Source organism: Xyrauchen texanus, chromosome 34 (assembly GCF_025860055.1).
Source record: "Xyrauchen texanus isolate HMW12.3.18 chromosome 34, RBS_HiC_50CHRs, whole genome shotgun sequence".
Lineage (NCBI taxonomy): Eukaryota > Metazoa > Chordata > Actinopteri > Cypriniformes > Catostomidae > Xyrauchen > Xyrauchen texanus.
Genome location: NC_068309.1, coordinates 24,938,848 through 24,961,252, shown reverse-complemented (window position 1 = coordinate 24,961,252; position 22,405 = coordinate 24,938,848). Strand labels below are relative to the sequence as shown.

At 40.1% G+C, this 22,405-nt stretch overlaps 1 protein-coding gene across 1 annotated transcript in view; it reads right to left on the bottom strand.

Moving 5' to 3' along the window:
• Positions 1–22,405, bottom strand: part of LOC127628053 (teneurin-2-like) — a 390,490-nt gene that overhangs the window by 281,008 nt on the left and 87,077 nt on the right. The window contains exon 2 of the mRNA XM_052104713.1: positions 7,327–7,605. Coding sequence (XP_051960673.1) covers positions 7,327–7,576 — 250 coding nt within the window. The 5' untranslated portion in view covers positions 7,577–7,605. The remainder of the gene's footprint in view (positions 1–7,326; positions 7,606–22,405) is intronic.

Genomic DNA, 22,405 nt, shown 5'->3' with positions numbered 1-22,405 from the left:
CAGCATTACATATTCAGAATACAAAATAAAGTAACTGTTTTCACCCCTCAGTATGTTTTAAAGCAACTGTGTTCACAGTACAGTCACTTTATACAATTTTGTTATAATACTTTTCTCATCTATTTACACTGATTTGTAGAACACATGCTAAAACAGTACAATCTGTTTAAGATAACCAGCAGTTCAGCAACTGTCAAAGAAGTGTTTCGCTTGAGAGCATATTAATGAGAGCTTCTTTACCTTATCTGTACTATATGTGATTGATCAGCAACTGGCCTGTAAAGAACATAAAGGGTAAAGACACATTATTTTATGACAAATGGATGTCATGAATTGCATGGATCTCGTCCTTGGACTTAGGATCTTCTACGGTCAATTAATCGACTAGTCGTCCAACAACTGACTAGTCGATTAGTAGGGTCAACTACAGAAAAACCCTCTGGAAGAAAATTTGACTCTTTAATGCTTTAAGTTTAGTCCATTTATGCACCGCTGCTGTTACAACCATTAAAGCATTACATCAACAGCACATTACAAGACAATCACTGTCGGGTGTTAAATTCTCTGCTATGAGTAACGCACTTATATTTGTTGTTATATGGTGTTGTGGAGAGATTAAAGTCTTTTGCTGATTCTGTCTATCTGCTTAAATGAATAGTTGCAATTAGAAAGGTTAAACTACTTTATGTAATGTACTAAATGTGTACGTGCAATATTATCTTGAAGTTCTGCGTTTTTGACTGCGCAGCGAGGATTGCCCTGAAATTCCCAAGCTCTCGGTTTATATAGAAGCATGTCATTCGACTTTCAAGATGTGCGTTAGCGGTTTTGTGCCATTCTTTATTGGAGCCTTTCTTAATTCTTACTTTTCTTTCTTTGATAGTTCTGTGTAATAAGGTGTTATAGTTATTTAGCCTTTTTATTGGTTGAATATCCATTAGTTACCATGTTGAAGTGCTGCATGTAGCATCTGCATCTCCCTCTGAAACATGTCTGATCGGGATAACATGACCATTATAAATAAATTACATTACATTACATTACAATTACATTATTATTCTTAACACGGCTAGTCGACTATTCATTCAAACAACCGACCGACTAATCAATTCTGAAAATTGGTAGTTTTGCACATCCCTACTTTGGACACACATTACATGAAACAAGTCAAACTAAACTTAACACTCAACACGCAGTGAAAGGATCTCTGTGTTGAACTTCTTCACCCAATTACCAGCCAGGGGCTAATCATAAACATTTTAGTCACATAGGTTTTAAGAAACAATATCAACATTGATCAAATGAAGATTGCGGTGCATAAATGGGTCCGTAGAGATAGGGGACTCTTTAATGGATATTGTTGATGTAATCTCCAAAATGCTGGACGAAAACACTCTCACTCTCTCACTCTCTCTCTCACTCTCTCTCTCTCTCTCTCTCTCCTCCATTTCTCCTTGCTCACTTCCGTCTAATATTAGCCATACTATAATCTCAATGCTCTGCTATGTTTGGAGCAAGGTACAAATGGAGGACTATATGTGCATGGTAACAGATGTTGTGCAAGAACACAGAGCACTAAAGGGACCATAAGTGAGATCGGGCTGCCTGAGTGCCAGCATACTTTGCATCCCGGAAACGTCCATAACGAGAGCCCCGTACCTCCACAGCTCCCTCGACATATGGCCTTTACTGAGGCAGAGCTGCCTGCTGAGTCCTGTACCCTCACTTTGGCCATGGACCACCAGCTTGGAGCTTCCTACAGCACAAGACTCTTCCCCTGACTACATGTGCACATTCTAATAGGAAATTATTGGATAGCAATCATAGCGTGCAGGATGGCCAAGTATGCTGGTACATAAATGTGATCGAGTGTGACACACCCATAGTGAGTTTGTCCAGATGTAAAGTGGAGCAAACTACAGCTGGCAGGTAAAAACACCTTATCAAAACATGTGGAATTAAACACCTTAGGTCACTACCTGAATGGGAAAGATGGAGGTCTAATACCTGGAGAAAGCTTTCCATTAGTATTCCCATTCATTTCAATGGCAGTTGCCTGGACAGCTGGTGCAGGGATACCCTGGAAGTACGTTATTTGAAATCTGCCACCTTTGCTTATGGGAACTAAGTTTTACAAATTATCATTATCCATCACTTTGACAGACTGGTACATTTTCTACCTTGCTCTATTTTTATCCATCAGTAAAATATTGTAACGATTAGAATTTTCAAAGTGACATTTCACAAGAGATCTTTAAATGTTTTCCCCCATTTCTTCACTTGTAATCCCTATTAACATCCAATTTTGAGGGAATGTTTCAAAGATAGTGACACGCAATAGACAAGTTGCCTTATATTCTGTCTGTCAAAATGTTGGAAATCATTTGGATCTCTGGTCAAAATAAACAGCTACATTTGAATGACTGCCAGATGAAAAAGATGCTTTTTTTCAGCCTGATGGAGTAGTTACAGCATCAAGTCATTTTTATTTGTATAGCGCTTTGCACAACACATATCCTTTCAAAGAAGCTTTACAGAAAATCATGAATTAACAAAATATTAAACTGTAATATCTATAAAGTCTTAGAGTGATCATTGTGTAGTTTGATTAAATATGATTGTAAATTGTGTATAAAAATAAAATAATTAAATAATAATTGTATTTAGAAACCCTGTGAGCAAGCTGAAGGCAACTGTGGCAAGGAACACAAAACTCCATAAGATGTTGGAAAATGGAGAAAAATAACCTTGGGAGAAACCCAACTCACTGTGGGGGCTTGTTCCCCTCTTTCCAACCAGCATAAATATAATGCCAATATTAGTTATTTATGTACAGTGCAGGTCATGGTTTAAGATTAGTAAACTAAGTAAGAGTTAAGGTCCAGTGTTTAAAAAATATATATATATATTCTTTTATGAACGGTAAGATTAATGACTAATGTTTTTGAAGTCCATACTGGATTAAATACAGAAGTTCACATAGATGCATTGTCCTTTGTTAGTTGGCTGATGAAGGCTTTTGTTGGCAATTAAATTATAGTCAATGTATTCCATTCCAAGAGTGTAGTCCATCAATAGACAAAGGTGATGGAGGCAAATATCAATGAGCTGCTTCGCAGTTCAACCGACAGGTCATTTTGGTGAGGTTCCAGTGGGGTCCATCCTAAGTCTACTGTACTAGCAATGGTAACTAAAATATTCTAACCAAAGCTTGAACTTTGGTAAGAAAGTTAGCCTCTACAAGTCCTGGTTTTGTGATGAAAATTTTTTTCTCACTATTCTTCCATCTCTATCTTCCTCTCTGTATCTCTCCCTCTGTCTGATCAGCTCAGAAGATGAGACAGCATTGTGCAGCTCGATTTCAGTAGTCTGGGCTATTTTTACAGCCCATGGTAAAGGAGAGAAGTTACAACAAGGTCGCCTCTTGCTTGGATAAAACTTTGCTCTAATGAGATGTGGACTATGCTAGTGGTGTACATCTCATCTTTGACAATTAAAAGAATCTCAGTTTTGTAACGTCTTTGATCTATGCCTGAGCCTGCATCTATGGAAAACACAAAGCCAGTGGGAAAAAAAACTCAAAGCCCTAAAACCCATGAATGACAGGCAGCAATCCTCTCCAAGACAATCCAAAATCAAAACCTGACAACAAAACAAAGCACTTTATTAGGAACACTATGGTTCTAATATAGTGACTGATATGGTCTTCTGCTTTTGCAACTCATCTGCCACAAGGTTCAAAGTGTTGTGCATTCTGAGATTATATTCTGCTCACTACAATTGAGAGGTTATCTGAGTTACTGTAGGCTTTCTGTCAGCTCGAACTAGTCTGGCCATTTTCCTTTAACATCTCTGATCAAAAAGACATTTCTGTCTGCAGAACTGCCGCTCACTTGATGTTTTTTGTTTTTGGCACTATTTTGAGTAAACTCTAGAGACTGTTGTGTGTGAAAATCCCAGAAGTTCAGCAGTTACAGAAATACTCAAACCAGCCCATCTGGCACCAACAATCATGCCACTGTCGAAATTATGGAGATACATTTTTTTTCCACATTCTGATGGTTGATGTGAACATTAATTGAAGCTCCTGATCTGTATCTGCTGATGATTTTGTGCATTGCACTGCTGCCACACAATTGGCTGATTAGATAATTGCATGAAAGGTAGGTGTACAGGTGTTCCTAATAAATTCCTTGGTGAGTGTATATTAATTTCAAACATCATTTAAATTTAAATCTGCATATGTTAATGTGATGAGGAGTAGGGTGGGGCCGGGCCACAAGGCCACACACCCAGCCCTGAATTTGTCTAATCCGACAGGAGGGGGGATAAAGACAAGCCGGATGGGGATGGAGGAGCCGATGCCAGCCACAAGGAGTCGGATGAAACGCTGCCATTTGCCGGGAAGGGAGGAGCCATTCTGTCTGCCAGGGGTAGGAGAAGTGGCTGAGGACCAGGCGACGGTGTGTCCGGGGTTTTACTCTCTCGCTCCTCTCTCTCTGTCACTCCACCTTACTCTTTCCCTCTCTCCACTCCCTCCCCTCGTCTCTCCCAGGGCTCCAGCCGGAAGGGCAACACCTCCCCCCAACTTTTTGTAAAGTTATTTATTTATTCCAAATTTTAAGTTACACATTTTTATTTTAGGTGCTATAATTGGTCACCATTTCTTATAAGTTTTACACCATTTTAGTCACATTTTTAGCTTTTTGGCATTTACTTACAGGAAACTGTCCTGAGTTGTGTCAAATTAATTAAAAAAAGTACAAATATTTAATGCATCCTTTTAATTAATATTAAGTCATAAATATCTCCATCTGTGATAATATCAAATTAGTTTTAGATGGAGTATATCTATTCATAATGCACTACAAGGGCACTGCTATGACTGTGATGTACATTAAACCACCTACGACACAATCTATAATGAAAATACTTTAAGGCTACATTATATTCACTGTCCTTCTACACAATTACTCACACACATAAACACACCATTCCAACTGGATGAGATATAAAATGAGAGAAATAGCAAAGTAAGACCATGTATCGAAAGAATGAATATTTCTGCATCAATAGCTCACCTCTATTACAGATATTGACAAAACTGGCTTAAGGTGTGTTTGTAAGGACAGCTTTCAACATAGAACAAAGTTTTCAAAGCCTTTCATTCTCACTATCTGTTTTCAGTGCTGCAATTGAAATGAAATGGCCAGTTGGACGAAAAGTAATAATCACTGGGTTTCACACTTCATAGAAGATCAATTGAATGAAAAGCAAAAACCTTGTAACACAATGCTGTATGTACTTCAGCAAAGTTGTCTTTGGGCAAAACAGATACAGAATGGACCAAAATGTTCAGCACATGTACATTGCAGTGTGCAGTGATAATTTGTGTGTGACAAAATGTTTTGTACATTATTTTGAGAAGCTCCAAATAACAAATAACAGATTCCTGTTACAGGAACAATATCATACAGAATATCTTAATACTTAATAAAAGCTAAAGTGTGTAATTTTTCAATGTTTAAATGTTATTATCCCAGTTTAATATGCAAAGTCAAACAATAATATGATTAAATTAATAATTTACAGTATATGATTTATTTATATCTGTATCATATTGGCTATTGTCCACCATGCTCTCTAGCCTCATACGACCCCGCGTACACAGGGGTGGACATTGTATTTTGACATCGCTATATGCAGCGCATAATTTAAATTAATTTAAACCGACTGATCTCAGTTCAGGAGACTTGAAGGGTTTCTCTCTGTCTTTGGGAGAAACGTCAAAAAAACTACATCTGTTAAGAAACCTAATTAAGTTTTTACATTGAAAAATTAGAGTCTCTAGTTTTATCTGATATGCTATTTTTTTTTGGAGCAATTTATCGTGATACGTCACGCTGCTAAACACAATGTACACTAATGTCTACTTTAGTGCAATTTTTCCTTAGAAATCCTATATTTACTGTGCATTATCACATTGAGAATCAATGGGTTAATCCAAAAAATTCTTTCAGAGGCTTTATATGGAGTTAGGATGAAAATAAGGTACATGTTCTGAGACCAGTGAAGACAGACAGCACATTGGAGGTCAAGTTATCCACTAAATAGGGAGCAAGGGAGCATCCCATAATGCATTTACTCATAAATCTGACCAAATGTTCAGTTTCAGGTTTCAGTTTCATGTTTAACAGACTTTGGACAATAGTAATCAGTACATAGATTCAGAATTTATAATGAATCATTTTATTTTAACATGGTTTGCAGTGATTGGATGATGTTCAAATTTCTGATGTAATATCTGTAATGTCTCAAGAACATGAATAAGTTTTTAGGTGTTAGGTGCTGCTAGTTACAAATCAAAAAAGGGGAATGGAAAATGGACACAGCAGTAAGCGAGTCTCAGAAGGCTAGATATCGTTAACAACCTTTGAAACCATATCAGTTGACCAACAAAGTATTAAGATTTTTTTATACATACCTAAGAACAAGAGTAACTAAATTTCACCTGAGATCAGTTTGTGCTGTTTTTGTTTGTATTTAGCAGATCAGTATCACTTGCCTGATAGGAACAATAGCTTTTAATATTTGTCATGAAACTTCAAGCACCATTCTATGCACACAGATCAATCGTTCCAATAGCTGCATATTAAAACTTAGCACAGAAAATCATGTTCTCTGTTTTTATTAAGGGGGATTATGTGGGTTAAAATGGATAAAACTCTTCCATGATGGCATTTGTGTTTAAGCCCCAACTAATGAGAAAATTCTGGCCTAAAGTCTGCAGTATCAAACATGCACTTACTGTATGAATTGCACATACATTTGTGGGACACAATTTTTGTTCTAAGCCTTTTCAAGGTGTGTATCTTTTATTACATGAAGGTGAAAAGATAATGAAAAAAGAAAAGTACTACTTCAGTGTTTATGTTACTGTGAATATGTGACTATTGAGTTACACTAATAAACTATATGTGGGTAGTTGACGGATTACTTGTCCATGGCCTTTCTTTTAATCAACATAAAATTTTCAGATTAAAATGAATACGAATGTATACGGCAAAGTGTATATCTTAGGTCCTGTAACGTCATTTTAAATTTTAATCATGTTTTTGCCTTCACTAATTCACTGTAATGTAGTAATGTATGTAGTCTTTTAATTAATATGAGGTCTCAAAAACTGCATGCATAATAATTATGAAAATGTTTTAATTAGTTTTGGATGGATTATAGCATGTCAAAACACAGCACGTCAACTTCCCAAAAATATTTAATGACAACTATCCATATATCTAATGTGTAATTTATTTGTGCATTTCTCACCTTGTCTGACATACTCTTCTGTCTCCTGGTGCACTAGTTCTGCGACACATCCTCCATAACGTAGGCGTCTGTCATGCTGGTAGGCCTTTAGCGTCTTGCTGGAGCTATAAGATTTCTGTGACACTACATGGCAATTCTCGCTGTCCAGGGAGGATGTTGCATAGTGTCGGTCCTTTCTGCACTGGCCCCGTGTCAGTGAGCGCTGCTGTCTGTCCTTCAGATCCATTACTGCAGGAACCAATCCACTCATAGGAGCTAATGGCAAATTATATCAATTACCTGCAGAGGGAGACAAGGAGTTATTATGTATTGAAGATTCAGATTGGTAATGAGTCACTTTGCAAGCATGTCACACTCAGTTGATGTCTACAATGTGAATGGATACATTCACCCTTTTTTACATTATCTAATTATGTTGTGACACCCTCTGCACCCTTTGTTCTATTACAAGGAGTACTAATATACCTGAGAAACAGTGTCAGACAAACATTTGTACCCTTGGATTTTATTTTCAGTGGCATTTTATTTCCTTTTTTAGTTTTTTTTATATCCATACATACATATACTGTATGTCATATTCTTGTATGTAAACTACTTCAATTTAATCAATTCATTGACATAAATTCTCAACCTGAATAATTAGATCTTTTATTATGTGATAATATGTATACCTAGGCATAGAATAGAATATTAAAGGAATAGTACACCCAAAAATGTAAGTGTTCTCAACATTTACTCACCCTCATTCCATCCTTGATGTTTATGACTTTCTTTCTTATGCAGAAATCAAAATAAAGATTTTTAGAAAAATATAAATGGATATTGTAATAAATGCATATTTTTTTACGCTCCAGAAAGCACATAAAGATCCATATATCCATGTCTTCAGAAGTGATATGAGAGGTGTGGGTGAGAAACAGATCAATATTTAAGTCCATTATTTATATAAATTATTCTCCCTGACCAGGTCACGTATTCATGAAGAATGTGAATCACCAAAATCACAAGAAGAAGAATGTGAAAGTGAAAGTTAAAGTGGAAGTTGGCTGGGCAAGGAGGAGAATTTATAGTAAAAATGTACACAAATATTGATCTTTTTCTCACCCACACCTATCATATTGCTACTGAAGACATGGATTTAACCAATGGAATCCTATGGATTACTTTTATGATTTTTGGAGCATCAAAATACTAGCAGCCATTCCCTTGAATTGTATGGACCAAAAGAGCTGAGAAATTCTTCTAAAAATGTTAATTTATGTTGTACTGAAGAAAGAAAGTCATAATCATTTGGGGATGGCATATTAGTCAGTAAATTATTATTTTAAATTGTTGGTGAACTATTCCTTTAAGAATTTAAGAAATATATCAGATTAAACACATAAAACACAGAGGAAATCATTACAGGTCAGTTTTTGTCCCTACACATTGAATTTAGCCAGTTTTTGGCTTTTTGTTCAGATTTTCCCTGGCCCTTTTCTGTTGGTGTTTGTTATTTTCCCCTCCCATGGGTAGTTTTGTTTCCATCCCATTTGGCTATATTCTTAGCTACATTTGTATTTTCTGTGCCCAGTTTTGTGTTGAATTTTGGTTATTGTTTCTTTTATTTCTTTTATTATTTATGACTGTCTGCAAATGGATTCTGTCTCCTCACATAACAGTCATATTTTGGGGAAAATACACAATGTATCGAACCTCCCAAACAGAACCTGCTATCTTCAGCTCAAAAACAGACATTTCCTCATAACTCCTTATTATCAAAGAGACTCTACAACACCCTCCCACACTACATCTGTGTCACTGTGCTGAGTTAGCCAGGCTTGGGAGCCACCAGAGGATCCAATCACAACATTATGTATTTGGCAGGGAGCCTGTTGTTTAGGACTATCATATGATTTAGTCATGAGAAAAAACACTTTAATGTTACATGTAGGAAAACTAGAGACACACAAGAGATACAACACTATTCAAGTACTTTAGACCACTATTGTACATCAAGCAAATGCAAGCCCAATAATTTCACTTCAGTCAATAAAATGTAAACCTAGGGAGACACTTTTACCACTTAGAGGAAATTACAGTTTGGTTTCTCTAAAAAGAGTTAAAGTGTCAGTTTACAGAAAACTATGACAGTATAAATCAAGGTTGATTCATTCATGATTCATTCGGCCAATTTAGGGTACTTTCACACTAGCACTTTTGATGCACGACTTTGAATGATGTCGAAGTTCAGTTTGTTTGGATGATCATCATTTCACATTCAATGCCTCCACAAGTGTAGTTCTGCGCATGTAAAGTTATGGTGGTAAATCAAAAGAGACAAACTTTAATACTTGACATCATCTTGAGTTTTTACCTAGTTTCAGCGATAAAAAAGCTGCCATTTTTACTCATGTTGATGATGTAATTGGACCATGGTTCGGACCCAAATAATATGATGTAAACAGAGGCCAGCGGGGGCAGGGGGTAGAAACAAACTGATGATTGATGCAAGCAATCGAACCAAGTGTGAAAGCACTCTTCATTTAAAAAAAAAAAAAAACGTTTGAAATGTTCGAAATGTAATGACCCCAGTAAGGAACGTTTGGGTTAGGACTTCTAAGGTTTTTTATGAATAATTGAGAAGCTTCAAAGTAGCTTGCACAAGTCAACATATACGTTACTTTGTCATTTAGTACTGTAGATATGTTTATAATGGAGGAACATATGTGACGTGCTCCATCAAAATGAGTTGCAAGTCGCAATAGGCTGTTTTTTGAAAAACTTAAAATTTGGTCAAAACTAGATTTTGTGACTGTTATAAGTTTCTATAGTTTTCAAATTATTTTGAGCCATTTTTGGAGACAAATGAAATTTGACCAAACACTTGATATTTTACTGTTATGGGTTTTCCGCCTCCGATGGCCACGGGCAATGCCTCACGTGTCTGGGTCACGATCACACTGAGGCAGCGTTCGCGGATGGTTCATGTCCCCATTGCGAGAACATGTAATGAAAGTGATTGCTGACTAAGGTTGTTATTCCCTAACATCTCCTTTAGTATTCCACAGAAGAAAGAATGAGGATAAATGAAAAATGAAATGTTTTATTTGGGTGAACTTTCCTTTTAACCTACATTCTAACACCTTACTAAATAATTCATTATTATTAGGTTAGAGTCATGTGATGAACGATAACAATGGTGTTGGAGGCAAACATCCATTTTGATACCAAAGGCTTCAGTATGTCATTTACCAAAGTATGACTAGTCATTTAAAATCCTAAAAAGACTGTTAGGATGGAATTAAGTTTCATTATAACATTACATCAACAGTGTTGAACACATATTTTGCAGTTTCAAAGAGAATCCAATTTCCGACAAAGGCTGCAGGAAGCAGCTCTGTAATTGTTGAGGCTGGAAACAGTTTAATGAGGATTCAGACGTGCTTACATACAGTACGGGTAGTTATGTTTATTGATTGACATTTGGTATTTACATTAATAAATGGTCCATTGTCGGACGGAACATGCAGACAATATAAATAAACTTCCCCTTCTGTCACTCACTCAACGTTGTGTCGATGCAGTGACACTAGGGGTCAAGGTCAAGGTAAATTTATTTATATAGCACATTTAAGATCAACTAGTATATACCAAAGTGCTGTACATAATGCAAATTTAACAATAACAGGATACAGAGGAATAAAAGACTAATAAGAAAAATAACACAAAAACAAGAATTGACCCATAAAATCTACAATAAGCATTCATGTAAAAGCCAAAGAATACAGATACGTTTTCAGGCATGATTTAAAAACAGGAAGGGAAGGGTCAGACCCAACGTCCAGAGGTATACTGTTCCATAATCTAGGGCAACAGAAAAAGCACAGTCCCCTTTAAACTTTAGGTGAGAGCGAGTTATTTGTAGGAGAAATCTGTCAGATGATCTGAGGGTTCTAGGGGATTGTTGATAACTCAGAAGTTCTGAGAGATAAGAAGGGGACACAATTGAAAGCTTTAAAAACAAATAACAAGATCTTAAAAGGGATCCTATATTGTACCGGTAACCAGTGGAGAGATGCTAAAACCAGTTAAATGTTTTCCCTCTTCCTAGCACCAGTAAGCAACCTAGCAGCTGCATTATTAACCAACTGCAGGCGATACAAAGATGAGTGATTTAGACCCATATACAGTGCATTGGAAAAGTCAAGTCTAGATGAGAAGGCGGCATGGATAACTATCTCCAGATCCTTAAATGAGAGCAGAGGTTTTAATATGGCTATTTGCTCTTGGGTGCACCAAACACCTCTGATCTTTAAGAAAAGGCCAATGAGAATTGGTGAGAGGATTGCATGCCACTTCCCTGGACATACGGGAATAAAAGGAGCTGGCTGCAACCACTCATTCAGATTTTTTCTTCGGAGCCAAGCGATTGTGTGTCAGCGAGCTGAATTCCACTGCCAGTCCATTCACCTTGAAGAAGCGTATACTTTTGGATATACGGCGCATTCCAGAAGCTTTCTCTCCTTCTGCACGATTAGTGCAGAATACACCCTGGGCAGTGCTAAAAAGAGTATATATTTCTGCAAAGAAAATATTTCATCTATTAGAGCAACACATTGACGTGAACATCTTTTTAAAGATGCCTTTCCGTCTTTGTGTGATTCCTGGATGCGGTCAATAGCTCTCTGCCTCCAATGGCCATGTGCTATGCCTCATGTGTCTGGGTCAATATCACACTGAGGATGGTTCGTGGATGGTTCATGTTTTCATTGCGAGAACATGATCATGGCAACCTTGGGGTCGCGGCTGTTCTTCCTCCAGGGGAAAGCCACTTCAGCCGCCCCCTGCGCTTGACTTTCCACCTACGGGTATGAGGCCGGCCAGGTTGGCACTGGAGGAGATTTGGGGATTCCAATGGGCGCGGTCTCGCCAGGTAAATCCATGCGGACCTCCCAATCTGCAGCATGCTCGTTTGGCCTGTTGAGTTCCGAGATGAGATCAGCTCGCCTCACAGACAGCGTAACATCTCTTTTGGGGCTCACAAGCTGGATGAGTCCTCGATCTGAATTGGATAGTGCACTGGCGATGTCGGACACCAAGGACTTGACTGGGCTGCCACCTTTGTGTCTGCCCACCCAGTCGGAGGCTGAAGCAGAGCTGCCTGCCATGCTTTCCTGGGCCGCAAAATTAGTTTCTGCATCAGCATCTTGAACGGGAACTGTTTAAGGACCGGTTCAGAACTTGCAGGTCCAAGATTGGCCGCAACCGACTGCCTGTAGAACCCTTTCCTCATCTCGATTGGAGGGACAGACTCTATCGTGCCCTTGCGCAGAAGGGTCGCGATCTCCGCACGCAGGGTGGTGGCATTCTCGCTGTGCACCAAGGTGAAGTGGATGCCACTTGGCAAACTGAATCACGTACCGAGTCAGATGGTCCTGGCCAGCCACCGCGAAAGGTTGGAAAGCATTAGTCACGACAAGATGTGCTGTATTGCCTCTGTCTGCTTATTCACCGCGAGAACTGCTGGGAAAAATCCTCGATTGTGCCGCCGAATAGGCACTGTAGGCTTTGGTCACCAGAGACGACGTAGTCCTACAGACTATGGAGGGGAGTGCCGGGCAATCCCACCAGGTGGCACCGTTTTGTGGGCACAGATACACGCAGACCCTTTCTATGGTTTCGACAAAGCACAGATAGACCTGTTTGCTTCCCGGGAATCCTCCCACTGCCCCCTCTGGTAGCCGGGAGCCCCCCTCGGGACAGATGCACTGGCACACCAGTTGACAAAGGTCAATTTGGGGTTGTGCAAATATGCGTTCCTCCAGTGAGCTTAATTGCACAGACCTGTCTGTCTTATTTGTCCTGTCTGTGCAAGGTCAGGGAGGATGAGGAACAAGTCACCCTCGTGGCCCCATACTGGCCCACCCAGACTTGGTTCTCAGACATCACGCTCCTCGTGACAGCACCTCCCTGGCAGATTCCCCTGAGGAAGGACCTCCTCTCTCTTGGACAGGGCCATGAGATGTCTGGCCCTTGGATGGGACGCAGAAGACCTAAGTGGCCTGAAACCGGCAGTGTTAAACACAATCACTCAGGCCAGGACTCCCTCTACGAGGAAGCTTTATGCCCTGAAGTGGCATTTGTTTGCAAGTTAGTGTTCTTCCTGAGGTGAAGACCCCAGAGATGTGTAGTCGGGTCAGTGCTTTCCTTCCTGCAGGAAGTTGTATGTGGCTGCCATGGGGGCACACCACGATGCAGTGGAGGGTAAGTCCCTAGGGAAGCAAAACCTGGTCCTCAGGTTCCTCAGAGGCCCGGAGGCTGAATCCTCCTAGGCCATGACTCTTCCCCTCATGGGATTTCCCCATGATCCTCCTGGGCCTTCGGAGAGTCCCGTTTGAGCCACTAGAGTCAGTCGAGCTGAAAGCCCTCTCCTTGAAGACGGCCCTCCTAATTGTGCTCACCTATATCAAGAGGGTTGGGGACATACAAGCATTCTGTCAGAGATTCTTGTCGGTAGACTCTCACGTGATCCTGAGACCCCGACCATGCTATGTGCCCAAGGTTCCCACGACTCCCTTCAGGGATCAGGTGGTGAGCCTGCAAGCACTACCCCAGGAGGAAGCAGACCCAGCCCTGTCGTTGCTGTGTCCAGTGCATGCTTGTGCATCTACTTGGATCGCTGCAGCACTTTAGATGCTCCGAACAGCTCTTTGTCTTCTTCGGAGGACAGCAGAAAGGGATTGCTGTCTCCAAACAGAGTCTTGCCCATTGGATCGTGTATACCATCACTCTGGAATACCAGTCTCAGGCTGTGCCCACCCCTTTGGGAATACGAGCACACTGGCATCCACGTGGGCACTGGCCAATTGCGACCTCACTAGCAGACATCTGCAGAGCAGCGGGCTAAGCAACACCCAATACATTTGCAAGATTTTACAATCTCCGGGTTGAGCCGTTGTTTTTTCTTACGGAACAGGTAAGTTTGGGAATACGGAACAGCTGGCTGGGTGTATTGCTTGTGAATAGTGCCTTTTCCCTCCGTGAGGCGAAGATTTGCGCTTCTTCTCCTGTGCGAGTTCACGATCCCGTGAACAATGGACGTCCTTCCTCTCTAGCCCTGTGGCTCACGAATTCAGTGGAGGAATTCGCAGTCGGACCCAGTAAATGGGCTAATATGCAGTGGGATAGGTGTGTCACAGGTGCCAGTTACTCCGGTAAACCCCTGTGATGTATTTTCTGCGGTATGGTCTCCCTGTCGGCAGACCCGCATCTCCCTTGGGCAGAGCTCTCTCTGCCCCCGTTCGCTGTGTTTGTAGAGCTCCTCCCCTTTGTTGCAGGACCTACCACCGCGCCTCTTTCAAGTGTTGCTGGTGAGCCCACGTGACGTATTGCCACATGTTATCTCCCTTTCGGGCAGGATGTGGTCTCCGTGGGGTCTTTTCCCCCGAAATAATAGGAAAGCAAAAGAACACCTTCCCCGCTGTGTATAATAGCGTTAGATGGCCCCAGCCTAATCTAATTCTATGTAGAGAAAACATAGAGAGAAAGGGCTGTGGCTGGTGTGGCCTGCTCCCATGCTTGTTACACTGCCCCCCCCAGGGGTGCGGGGAACTACATGACGTTGTAAAGGGATCAATGGAAAGGAGGAGGGGAGAACCGGCTTTTCAATATAAATAATAGTTTAATGATAAACTCAAAAGACAACATAAACACACACACATGATGGACATGTCCGTTAACGATCTCTCTCTCCCGCACGACCCTCTGCAGTAGACCTTTATACCTCAGAGGCTTGATTAGCCTAATACGGGACCGGGTGTGTAGGATCACGACCTGGCCCCGCCCTCCACCCTGCCACATTCCTCCCTCGTTCTCTCAGGTTGGGGAGCCCCCAGCATGACGTACACCCCCTTCTTTCCCTGGGGGAGGGCGTGCCCTAAGCCCCGTCTACCTGGAGGAGGAAGGGGACATGGGGAGGGAAACAGAAATAATTAAACTGGGGGGTACTTCCTGTAACAGTGTTACAAAAAACACTGTAAAATTTAAAAGAGGGAAAAGGCCAACGCAGAGCGGCAGTGAGAGAGAGAGGAGAGAGAGATCAGAAAAAAAAAACTCTTACTCGCCGGTTCTCCGATACACCGTCACATGGTCCTCGAGCACTCCTCCACCCTTTCAGGCGGACGACAGCCACTTCTCCCTATACCTCAGAGGCTTGATTAGCCTAATATGGGACTGGGTGTGTAGGATCACGACCCGGCCCGGCCCGCCCGGCCCTCCGCCCTGCCACAGACGTCTTTTGGGGCACTGGGGGAGGCTAAGTGCAGAATGATGCACCTTCTATTACACATGCAGCTGCTTGCTTGCATCTGCATTGGCAGTTCACTTAACACAGTTCAGCTGTTGTGTCATTTTTGTATAGGGACCCCTAGTGTCACTACATTGACACAAGAGTGAGTGACAGAAGGGGAATGTCTCAGTTAGTTGCCAGCCCCTGATGGAGGGAATGTGTAACAGTGTATAAGGTCACAACTTATAAGTATAATAGCTAGTATAATTGTCCAATATGACCAGATGGATTGAAGCCAAATCTGAATATTAGCTCTCAGATAAACAATGTACAAACTGTAACTTCAGCCATTTTATTGGCTTTATAACATTTTAAAGGACAGGTCAAGTTATCAAGAATGTAGACAGTAAACACAGACACCACTCCAGCAGCGAGCCATACTGAACCTCTGCTGGATTGCCGTATGTCAATAATTGATACAACCTCTCTATCTCCCCAAGAATCTCACTGGCAACCATATCAGTCTGCTCCATTAAAGTTAATCCATCAAAATCCATGTTGGGCAAAGCAGCCTCTTAATCAGTCTTGAAACAAAAGGCCACAGCAAACACCACACTGAGACTGACTGGTGCTCTCGCCGGGCACAAAATGGCAAACATCAATTTTGATACCAAAGGCTTCAGTCGGTCATATACAAAAGTATGATTAGACACTTACAATCCTAAAAACACTATTAGGAAGGAATCTAAGTTTCATTATAACATTAAATAAACAGTGCTGAACACATATTTTGCAGTTTCGAAGAGAAATCAATTTCGGACCAAGACAGCAGGGAGCAGTTCTATAATTGTTGAGGCTGACAACAGTCATTGCACAGTCAATATGTTTAATGATTCACACATACAGTGTGAATAGTTATGTTTATTGATTGACAATTGGTATATACATTCATTAATGGTCCATTGTCAAACAGAACATTAAGACAATACAAATAAACTTTTGTGAATAAACATAATTTACGGATGTTTGAGGTCATGCTTACAATCAATCTGTATGCTCGTAGAAGAAGTGGGAGAGCAAACCAATCTAACTTATTGGTTTAGTATCTATTTTGAGACCTTTTGAACACACCACACTGAGACTGACTGGTGCTCTGTTAACTGTCAATTTTCAATTAGAAATGCTTAGATCCAGGCGGCAGGGAGAGGAATGATAATTATATCAGGAAATGAGTGGGGAGAGGGTAGTAGATATGGTAGAGAGGAAGATTTATAGTGGTGTGAGAAGAAGATGGTGTGATTAGGAAGGAGCAAGCTTGATTGGTTAAATTTAAAGTGACAAGATCAGCCAAAAATGTCATAATTTGCTTACTTTACTCTTGTTTCAAACAAGTATGTTTATCTTCCATGGATCACAAAACGAGATGTTAGGCAGTATATTCATCTCAATCACCATTCACCTTCATTGTACCTTTGTCCACACAATTAAAGTGAAGATATACTGTAATTTCCTGTAATTTCTCTACTCTGACTTTCATTAAAATGGCAAAAAGCCTAAAAAAGTTATAAAGAAATTGCTTTTTTTAATTTTATTTTTTAAAGATGTGGTGCATTAGACAAAAAGAGTTAGAAACAGTTGGGGATACATTTTATCCAATGCAAGGTGCCAGGTTTTGTCATTTGCAACATGGTGTGGAACGAACTTACTAGGAAAGAATGAATAGGCCTTCTTAATGGAACATGATTTGAGAAGAGAACAAATTGGGGTGTAAATTGTTAATGAATCAATTCTCAAAGAAACTGTGCTATTGAATTCATAGGGACAAATTATGTGAGACATCAGTTTAAATCAAAATTTTGTTCTGCTGTTGTTTCATGAGTAAGATCCAATGAGTGTGTTTGCATGTGTAACAATCAAAAATCATCATATAAACCTGAAAAAACACAAGAAACCCATGTTTATATGAGATTCTGAAATCATCAGGAGTTTTCTTCCATTCTTGATGTGAAAACTTGCACACACTGTATAATTAGACGGAACGCTGCTTACATAAAATGCGAAAATAGTTTTAATGGGCAAAAATTTTGGTGTGCAAATCAGGTATTTCTTCTCTTAATTTTCAGAGGCTGAATGTCTTATAATAGAATACTTTGAGCGGAGAAGAAATTGAGGTCACTCCTATCCACTCACATACTCGGGTCCTGTATGAATGGTTCCTTATTAGGCATAATCAGTTTAAGATTGTGTTTGTAAACGCACACATTGTGCCTGTTTACATGCACATTCTTACACCAGTTATACTTAATAAGCCAACAACACATGTGATCACGTAAACGCAATAAACCACGTTCTTTTATTGGTGTAAAGGCCATAAACAGCTTATGAATAACCTGAGCGACATGAGAAGATTTGAGTGCCATGTAAATACCTTACCCGGTGTTTTTACCGGCTCATTGAATGTGCGAACGTATTGAGTGCATACCTCTTCACGGTTTGAAGTCAAAAGTAGAGAATAATGTGATTATTTCAAATGACATGGATTTCTTACCTGGTCAGATTTTTTTAAACAAACATATTTTAGAGAATTATCAGCATATTGGTGTACATATCTTGTAGCTTGATGACTCGATTTGGCACAAGACCATGTAAAAAGTGCTGAAAAGAACTAGTGAGCTTCTTAGGTTACTACAAGGGTTTAGAAACCTCAGTGAGTTGGCCCTGTAAAGTTGCAGGGTGGACATGCAGGTTATACTCCAAGTAATCTCATGGACATTTTAATCACATGAAAATGTCAGAACTGTGGGAAATTACATTAGAGCTAAAACTTAGAAGGCTATTCGTCTCTCTGATCCTCTGTGCTAGAATCACACCTCCATGATGCTCTGAAAAACTTTCCAAGAGAAGAACAGAGTCTATTTTCGACATGGTAAACCAGAGGCAACCCCAATGTCAAAATCTCCTCCCACTCTGTGGCCACCGGAGGCAGTGTACAGTTCTTTTGTGCCGTTCTGATGTCTTTGAAGGTACAGTAGCATGGTGCAGAGCATGCAGTCAGAGTGCAGTATACCCCAGAGCGAGAACAGAACAGTTTTACTTTACCTAAAGCCCTGGGGCGAGAATGTTCTCCGTCTCCTGAGTTGGGATGGATCAGGGAGGGACAGTATGATTTTCTATGTTTATTTTTAAGAGCATCTTTAGTGGGCGATTCGTGAAAAAGAAAGAAGCATACTTTAAGAAAGGCTCTAGAAAACCTAGCCAGTGAGCAAAGAGGGCTTAAAATGATAGTTTACCCAAAAATGAAAAGTTAATCATTTACTCATCATCTTGTTATTTCAAACCCATATTACTTTTTTTTCTTCCATAGAACACAAAAGGAGACATTAAAAGGATAGTTCACCCAAAAATACTTGATTTAACCACAGTGGCCAAAATAGTGTTGTATGCGCACATGTGAGGTCTATTTTCCAAGTGAAATGTCCACAGAAGGGGGCCAAAAGTGAGTTGTTTTTTTCTGTACAGGCTGTAATACAGTGAAAAGAATGCATATTTTCTAAACTGAACCCTTCATCCCAAACCCCAAACCTAAACCTAAACATAAGTGGAGTTAAAATGTAATGTTAAAGGGAAAATTCAACCTCCGAATCGCGCTCGTCTCCGATTATGCGAACACGATTATTTCCTGGTTTCAAAGTGGGATCCAAACCCAGGTCTCTCAACGCACTTCCAGTCACGCCAAAGGAACAGGTAAACAAACTGTCGATGGAAAAATGTCTGATAGAAGAGGATGCTTGTTGGTGAGTCAGCATAATGTGGCTGATTCTAGAGTACCAGAACTCCCAGTGTACTCATGCTGCATCATTTACTACTTGGAAACACACTTACACAGATTTATCACTAAGTTACTGTGTATGGTCCGGAGCGGTCACTTTTTGACAATGTTATCGGCCTGTTTTATAATTCAAAAACTTATACACTTCACTAGATAACAGTCATTTTTCTAAGCATACTAGACAGAAAATTAGACAAAAGTGAGCTGAATTCCTGGTTTTCTCTCTCTGTCACTTACAACAGCCCACTCTTTTATAACATTCAGCATAACCCAGCGCCATTTAGCTCTCCAATGAAAACAATGACACTTTAGTCCTGTTTCAACGTATAAACGTCTGAACGACATAATAAACCTGATTTTACAGAGGGATTACACTCATAAGTTGCAATGGTTTTAACACTATGGCTCACAGACTTGGAATTAAATAAATGTAGGTTGAGGTAGAGATCAGTACAAATTGAGAGACAGTGTGAGAGCTCTTCTAGGAATTTGCTCACTGGTTTGCTCTCACTCGACCACAGCGTGAGAGGTTGTTATGAGGAGCACACTAATGAAGACAGAGGCACTGCTTAGAAGTGGCTCAAACACACATACACACACAAATAGTCATGCAGCAATAGGGCTGCTCTACTGGCCACTTCAGCCCCCTTCTCCCTAGGCCTGGATAATAGGGCTGCTCTCAAAACACATTATATTCCATGGCAGGTGGGCAGCCCGAGTGGCAGGATAGGTCTGTACTCTCTACTCCCAAGTGCCATAAAATTAGAATGCAGACTCTACATGGTGCTTCAGCACACACTTTTTGAGCATCTCTCTGCCTTATAAAATCTCATTATTTGCCCTGCTCACAATGTGAAAATTATGTGTTTTTCACTCTACCTCTAAAATGAGAATGATCAGAGCATGCTATCCTTCTCTCTCTATATATATCTCTCCTTTTTTTCTTTCTGTCCCACTTACTCTTTGCACTTTGTTGTGAACTTTTTCTTCGTCGTCGAAGCAGAGACCAGGAGACGTTGGGATATCTTTTAAGCAGAAATTACTCTTTATTGAGAAGTCGCTGTTGCATCGCTGTAGTCATCCAAGTCTGACTCTATAACTCAGTACGATAGGGTTTTTATACCTTTCAAGGGTGAGGGGACTTGATTATACATAGAGGTGGAGACAAGCATGTAAATGAGGTACAGGAGTCAACTCGTTACAGGAAATACCCCAGCCCTGATCTCATCAGCATAACAGTGTGATTCGAATGCACCGAAACTAATCTAATCAGCCGGACTATTCAACTACTGGGTCAGGGGCTCCAAGAGTCATTTAAAGAGAAAAGGTAATAGTCTCAGCAATCCGACTAATTTAACTTACAATAGAGAGATCAGGACAGGCAGAAATCTCCTGCTGGAAACCCTGACTATACCTCAAATACTAAATTCAATCTATTAAACTTTCTCAGTTTGTAAACTAATGTATTGGAACCTAAATTAAACATTTAATAAATTTGTAATACAACAACTTGTACAGGTGAGTGGTATTTTGGGGAAATTATTTGATACACTGTGATACATATACATATACATACATATATATATACACACACACACACACACACACACACATACACTGATCAGCCACAACATTAAAACCACTGAAAGGTGAAGTGAATAACATTTATTATCTCGTTACATTGGCACCTGTCAAGGGGTGGGGAATATTAGGCAGCAAGTGAACAGTCAGTTCTTGAATTCCACGTGTTGGAAGCAGGAAAAATGGGCAAGCGTAAGGATCTGAGTGACTTTGACAAGGGCCAAATTGTGATGGCTAAACAACTGGGTCAGAGCATCTCCAAAAAAGCAGGTTTTGTGGGGTGTTCCCGGTATGCAGTGGTTAGTACCTACCAAAAGTGGTCCAAGGAAGGACAACTGGTGAACCGGCAACAGGGTCATGGGCACCCAAGGCTCACTGATGCGCGAGGGGAGCGAAGTCTAGCCCATCTGGTCCGATCCTACAGAAGAGCTACTGTAGCACAAATTGCTGGCCATGATAGAAAGGTGTAAAAGCACACAGTGCATCACAGCTTGCTGCGTATGGGGCTGCATAGCCGTAGACTGGTGAGAGTGCCCAAGATGAATGGTTTGAGGAAAATGACCAAGAGTTCAAGGTGTTGACTTGGCCTACAAATTCCCCAGATCTCAATCCAATCGAGCATCTATGGGAAGTGCTGGACCAACAAGTTCGATCCATGGAGGCCCCACCTCGCAACTTACAGGATTTAAAGGATCTGTTGCAAATGTCTTGGTGCCAGATACCACAGTACACCTTCAGAGGTCTTGTGGAGTCCATGCCTTGACGGGTCAGAGCTGTTTTGGCAGCACAAGGGGACCTACACAATATTAGGCAGGTGGTTTTAATGTTGTGGCTGATCAGTATGTATATATATATATATATATATATATATATATATATATATATATATATATATATATATATATATATATATATATACATATACATATATACACACACACACACACACACACATACATACATGTGCCAGTTTTTGTACTTCAAAAGGTGGATAGACATTTCTGTGTTCTATTTTCTATATTTATGCATGCTATTTATTTCTCTATTCTGAGAGAATAATAGTTCTCGTGTGAACACACAAGCCACTGTGAACAAGCTTCCATAATAGTGCTCATGAGAGTTCAATGAATATCAATATTTACACTAAAAACTGACCAACATTTTAGGCAACATTTTTCTGATTTGACATAACATATCTCAGGATGTAAACACAGTGGCTCCAAAAACTGCTTTTGTTTTGTTCCCAATCACGTCAAATGTAAAAGAGAATTTTTTTTTTAGTTGATATGACAAAGCAATAAAAAATTATAACATTACAAAAACAATTTATCCTAGTGTCCAAAAAAGTGTCCAGAAGCCTCTCCAAATAAAACAGTACATGACACATATACGCCCACCAA